Source organism: Microplitis demolitor, chromosome 5 (genome assembly GCF_026212275.2).
Source record: "Microplitis demolitor isolate Queensland-Clemson2020A chromosome 5, iyMicDemo2.1a, whole genome shotgun sequence".
Taxonomy (NCBI): domain Eukaryota; kingdom Metazoa; phylum Arthropoda; class Insecta; order Hymenoptera; family Braconidae; genus Microplitis; species Microplitis demolitor.
In genome coordinates this window covers 17,941,086-17,948,149 of record NC_068549.1, presented here as the reverse complement: position 1 = coordinate 17,948,149, position 7,064 = coordinate 17,941,086, and the positions used below count along the sequence as shown (strand labels likewise).

Genomic DNA, 7,064 nt, shown 5'->3' with positions numbered 1-7,064 from the left:
CTCACAAATTTTTAAATTATTTTTGTTTGTATTAAATTAATATCACAACTATTGTAACATATTTTAAATACTCGTACAGTGTCTATTGCGAATCACGCACGAATATGTTCGAACCTGCACACGATGCACTGCGCAAGGTGACGTACCTCTCCTGCGCGTTTCACATGAATAGCCTCAGTCCAGTTTAATCAGTCTTCGTGTTCGTTTGTTTCTATTCTTTTGGCTGATAAGTGCTTTGCTAAGAGCGTTAATTACAAAATCATTGATAAATATTGTTTGTGCATTGCTTTATTTATTTTTTTAATATGGGTCGTGGTCGTAAATTAACTTATCTTGAAATGGAAAAAATTCAATTTTATATGGATCAAAAACTAAGTAATCGAGAAATTGCTAAAAGAATCGGTCGTAGTCCGAAAGTTGTTAATAATTACATAAAACATAAAGAAAACTATGGAAAAAATTATAAAGGTCGAACAAAACTAGCCACTTCATCTCGGGAACGTCGACTTATTTTGCGTGCTGCATCAAATTCTTCGAAGACAGTGCGACAAATAGCCAATGACGTAAACACTAGTGCTTCACTGTCTACAGTGCGACGTATAATAAAGTCGTCATCATACCTCAAACGCAGAAAAATGAGAAAGAAACCCCTTCTGCGCGATTCTCATAAAGAGGCTCGATTATCGTTCGCAAGAATACACATGTCCTGGACAGATCAGTGGAATAATGTTGTTTTCAGTGATGAAAAAAAGTTTAATTTAGATGGTCCAGATGGATATTCATATTATTTCCATGATTTGAGAAAAGAAGAGATAATTTTATCCCGCCGTCATTCAGGAGGTGGCTCCGTCATGGTATGGGGTGCGATTTCCTATTATGGTATCATTAATATTTCCATTATAAAAGGAAAGCAAACGTCTACATCGTATATCAAATTACTGGAAGAAAAGATTAAAGAGATTCGTAAAGTTTTTAAGTCAAAAAAGTGGATTTTTCAGAAAGACAATGCCCCTTCACATGCATCACATGAAACAAAAACGTGGTTTCAGCTAAACAAAATTCAAGTTTTAGATTGGCCATCAAACTCTCCGGACCTAAACATAATAGAAAATGTTTGGGGCTACCTATCTCGCCAATTATTTGTCGGTGGACGCACTTTTAGCAGCAGCGCAGAGCTCATACAGGAAATAAATTATATTTGGAATAATTTGGATCAAAATTACATTCGCTCTTTATATAAATCCATTCCTAATCGAATTTTTGATGTTATTCAAAGTAATGGAAAGTATACAAAATATTAAAAGTCAATATAAAGCATGTTAATCTGTATTTTGTTTTATTGAGGCTATTCGAGTGACCAGCCCTTGTTTAAACTTAGGCGTTAAACTTTTAGTATTTAATATTAAAAGTCTAGTTGATTTAATAACACTGTAGTAGTAAATTAACACAATTAGTTGATGGTACAAAATTTACGGTTGGCTCTATAAAACTTAATTTATAACAAATTTTTAGTGAGGCTATTCAAGTGACACGAACTGTACATAATGTTAACACATTAATAATTGACACAAGGCGCTTTCAGTAAATGAATTTTTATTTCTGGATTTATGGAATTTAATACAATTCGTCTAAATAAATATTTATAAGAGTCGTATCATAATTATCACGAATAAATTTTGAAAAAAAAGATGCTCTAATTGAAGGATTTTGCACAGCACTCATTAGAGTTCTGTATAAATCAATTGTCAGATTATTGATATAATTTTCTGCCCTGTTTTCAAGGATAAGATCATTAGTTGCTGATAATATTTTCCCTATGTATAACAGAGGCAAACTTGTTGTATCATTTTTGGATTTGACATCGTCATTCGGATAGATCAATGCCTTAAACATGACAAAATTGATTAAATTAACCAAATGTTTTTACGAAATAATAGATATTAAAAATTATATACCTGAAACAAGCAATTGCCTTTTTCTGTACGAGCAACGTAGTGCGTTTCATTATTAACCATGTAACGAAAAACTAGATTTTTACTGTTAAATATAAGCGATTCATTAGCGTTTTGTTTGTTCAAATTAATTACATAAATTGACGGAATAATTAGTTTCCGTCGTTCGAACTCAGAGCAAATAGTAGTCTTCACACACTTGTAATTTCTATTTAAATATCTACGATCAACTCCATAGTGTCTGCGTTTAACTATTTCATCGAAAACATCGAATTTATAGTAAGATTCTGGAGAATAAATAGGGTACGATTTATAAGTTACAAAATCGAGTTTCACTGCGTCGTTTTCGTTGTGTTCATAGCAATCAGTGTATTGAAGCACCATGGGTGGTGTTATTGTTTCATCGTAGACGTCGACTAACATGGTATCGACCGTTATAAATGAATTGATATTTTTCAAGTCATCAACATTAAGAATGTCACCTGGTTTTAAAGATTTAAACAAAGTCTTTTTAATAGACGATTTCTCTAATGGTTGTTTCAATGTTTCCGGTAATTTAGGTAGGGAATGTAATTCAAGACGAATAACAGCGTATGTATCGAGAAGATTCAGAATATCGTAGTAAGTTTTTGGTAAATGAGTGAAATTGAAAAGTAATGCTCCAGACTTATCTAAGTAATCATTAACCTGATTTTCACGATCACGCATATTGCTGGATATTATTACGCGGGTTTTGCCTAGAGAACTGTCAAAAAAATAGTTGTCAAATTTCATTTTTTTCTTGCAATTGGTTAAAAAGTCACACATCTCAGCATTGTTAACATAAACCTGTAATGAAAGTTTTGTTAGTATTGATGAGTTCGTTTACGTAAGTATCAATATTTGTAGCGAAGAGTGAGACAAAATAAGACACCGTTTCTCAATAAAAAAACATGTTTTTTTTCTTGATAAATGTTTATCTATAAGTCTCTGATGGACCCATGGACCCCCTCTAACAAATGATAAAAAAAAAGTTTGTAAAATAAATTTTTTTTTCGGCTTCGCCTCGGCCAACAACTACATGTGATCTGAGGCATTCCTTACTTTATTACCCTAGGTGTGAAATATATTACTTTTGGTTCAAAATTTTTTATAAAGGTCTGTCGTGTCCCAGATATCTCGTAATGCTTTGAAACTTGGTAAAGATATCAAACTCATAAAAATATGGCGATTCTAAGAAAAGAAAAGTTTTGGCAAATTTTTGAGAGGATCCGTGAAAACTAATCTCAATCGATTAGAAAATGGAAACATCTCATTGTAATCATATCGGATTTTTTTATAATTTTATCAATTCGCACGTCTCATAACGCAAATCGTTTGAGGTATAGTGCGCTGCTTTATTACGTTCTAATATAATTCATAGGATAATGTAAGTACACGTATATTAAGAAAAGACTTGAGAAAACTCACTTTACTCAAATCATGCGTGTTATTCACGTTTCATCATGCCTAAAATCCGAACCCTAAATTGCCGTTTACCGACTGATGACAAATTAGTTGTCAAAACGTAATGAGGATGCCTACAATCTCGGCGATTGTGACGTACGCAATAAAAATACCCTGATAACACGAGTTGGTCGTGAAAAAGTTGGTCATTCATTAGTTTCCGACCAACTTGACAAGTTATCGAGAACTTCAGCTTTTGCAACTTTTGGCTACAAGTTACCGCCAACTTTCTCAGAAAGTTGGCGCTAGTATGGAGTCGCAACTGGAATGCAGGTTTCTGAGGAAATTGAAAGGAAACTTACCGTCAACTTATGATTGCCAACTTTTGCAAGCAACTTTTGCCACCAACTTTCTCAAAAAATGACCGTTAACTTTTTGGATTTACAACTTTTGTCACCAACTTTCTCAGAAAATGTCTATCAACTATTGGAGGTACCAACTGTTGGCGGCCAACTTGATGTCCAGTTGCGGCTGCAAGTTTCTCGTCAGTTTCTCGCCAACTTGGCTACCAGGGATAAACGTAACTTTTTCGAGCTCTAACGAAATATTGGGTAATTACAATTCCCTGTTGTTACCCATTGAGTAGCCAAGATTATGATGTCGAATGTTTTTCACGTAGAGTTTAAACTTAGACTTATTAAATTCTATTTCTGTTCAATTAAATCTACATTCCTATAACTTTGTCATATTCTTAATATTATAAGTTTTTTTTCACCATGTCGCTTTAACCAACTATTTAGACTTCGCTTTTTAGGCAATTATAATCAATTAGCCATTGTTTTTTATTCTTGTAGCACTATTTCGGTCAGCCGATATACCTCATATCTTTTCTAGAGACTATAGATAAATATTTACAAAAAAAATTTGTTTTTTTTTTGTTCAAAAAGTGACGTGTTATTTTGTTTCATCCACTTATGATTAATATGGTGTCTTATTTTGCTCACACTCCTATATCAATTATGATTCCGTAACGAAATATCCGCAGAAAAATTAACCGCGCGACAAAATAACCACAAAAATAAAAAATTACTTGATAAAATAACCATGATAAAATATCTGCACGGCCGACTATCAGCGACCAATAGAAACGTCAAATCGATATATTTAAATAACTAATCGGGAATGGATAATAACTTATCATTAATAAGTATTTAATACTTAATTATCATTAATAAGTAATTATTATCAAGCATTTTATAGCAAGGTATATTACTTAAGTATATTATACTTTTATTATATAATAACAAAATTAACAACGATATATAACTATAATGATCTAACGATATAAATATTGGAATGCAGAAATACATTTAAATTATCAAGTATATATTTGTCATGATCAAATTACAATCTAAGATTCATTGATGATTGAAATATTTTTGGATCCTTTCTTGATCCTAATTATTTTAAATAATGCTGTTAAATAGGAAAGTATGTGTGTTCATATTGTGAGGAACGAGATTTCTTTCAATTGGCTCGAATAATTCACGGAATAAAATAAACTTTAAAAAGAAATGTTTGAAACTATAACCCGGAACCCGGGTGTCAATATGGGGAATTTTAACATTCCAAATAACGAATTTTATAATACGTGTCATCAATTTTCTAAGTTTTACTTACGATTTTTGAAGTTCAAATAGTAATTTTTCTTGCATAGACATTAAATTTTAATATTCATTTTATAATCATTTACGTTTTAATTTATAAATTAAAGAATTACTATTTGGAATGATAGTATTTACAGATCACTTTATTATTATATTATTTGTCATCTCTTAATTTATATAGTTAATTTTTTTCCGTGTTGAAAAATTAAAAAAAAAAAATAAATATAATTTCTTAATTAAATTTTTCTTAAGGATATTTTTTCGCGGATATGTAGTCACAGTATCATTATGTAATTTTAATAAAATTTTAGCAATTTCTTACTTGGAGTAAACAGTCTCCCGTTGTGATGGATGACACAACATGTGATTCATTACCATGTTTTAATCGTAAAACAGCTGTTTGATCGAGTAGCATTTTATAATTTATAAAATGATTAGTAATTGGAAAATCACTTTCATCAATAACTTGAATGGTTAAATTTTGGGTTTTTACGATTCTGCATAATCTAAATATCCCATACAAGTATTTCTGATTTATGTAATCTTGGTGAATGCCAAAGTAATTATATTTCATTCTATCTGCGATGCATGGGATTTTCGATGAGTCAGATTTTGTATTTTTAATAATTATTTCCGGACAAGTATAGGATGCTAAAGATTCATAAGATAAGCAAGTTTCCTTACTGACAATTATATGATGAGTATCGTCAAAATCATCAGTTTTTGTATATACTGGTGCAATATAAGAATTGAATAGGTTTCCCATGCGTTCAGTCGATAAATCATCGAAATAATTCATATTAACGATGTCACCAATCGACAATTTAAAAAGTGGCACTTTTGCAGCATGTATGCTTATTGCAACAATTACAGTGATGTTGATAATCAATAGTTTATTCTTTATCGCGAACATATTTTTGAATTATGGCACTATTACACTGAAAAAAAAAGGTTTATTTGAGCTAAAGATATCGGATATGACTAAATAAACATTCAATTGTGAGAAAGATATAATATATTTGAGTAGTTCAATTGCGTGATTTATTTGTGGTAAAGAAATAATTCATTTGCTACAAATGAATAAGAGCTTAAAATATATGTATAGTGTTACCAAATTTTAGGTTATTTGTCACAAATCTAATATCTTTACCACAAATATATCAATTACTTATCACAAATAAATGATATGTTTTCATCAAATTATAGAATTATTTGAATCAACTGTCATATTTAGCTTTACCAAATATATTTATTTGCTATTAAAAAATATTTCAAAAAAGTCACGAATAAATTGATTTACTTGGGAGAAATATTTCTTTTTTTCAGTGTAATCTTATTGCACTTTTGTGATGGATAGCTGACTACTCTTATTATCTCACAAAACTGATTACAACGTGTAAAAAAATAGTTTTAAATTAGACATGTTCCCTTAGGCTAAAATTTTTATCTGAAATATTTTTCGATTATAATTGTTATTCGTTAAAGGAGCATAAAAAATTTGGTACTAATTATTGCTTTTTTAGATGTTTAAGCTGATACTCGTTTATCCAATTTCGTACAGTTTAAAATTATGTCCAATGTAAAAATTTTTTTTTTTTTTTTCTAGCAACAAAATTAGACATTATTAAATCAGGCATATCATACACGGAGAAAAAATTAAAGGAACTGTTCCTAGTACGTTTATGAAATATCATCCCATACCGTTATGGTAATGATTACTAGGGATTATGGGATATAGACCCATACTTTTTGGGAAGGTTTCCATAAATATGGTAACAATTCCTATCATTATGGTAACAGTTCCCATATCGCATGTGAAAGAATCATGGTAATGATTACCATACTCATAGGAATAGTTCCCATAAGCAAATAGGAACCAATCCTATAACCACATTGTAACAGTTCCTAAGCGTATATGGTAATGGGTACCATAATATTATAGTAATCATTCCCATAATGCATGGGAATTATTACCATAATATTATGGGAATGGTTACCATAATATTATAGGGATAGTTAC

The 7,064-nt window shown here is 30.5% G+C and overlaps 1 protein-coding gene across 1 annotated transcript; it reads right to left on the bottom strand.

Annotated features, from left to right (window-relative positions):
* Positions 1 to 460: 460 nt before the first annotated feature.
* LOC103579955 (uncharacterized) lies at positions 461 to 6,411 on the bottom strand. The gene is made up of 5 exons (XM_053739539.1): positions 6,345 to 6,411; positions 5,367 to 5,982; positions 1,956 to 2,780; positions 1,668 to 1,884; positions 461 to 585 (listed from the first exon to the last, which is right to left on the bottom strand). Exons 2-5 carry the CDS (start codon positions 5,955 to 5,957, stop codon positions 461 to 463), a joined length of 1,758 nt encoding a protein of 585 aa, XP_053595514.1. The 5' UTR covers positions 5,958 to 5,982; positions 6,345 to 6,411.
* Between the last annotated feature and the right edge of the window lie 653 nt (positions 6,412 to 7,064).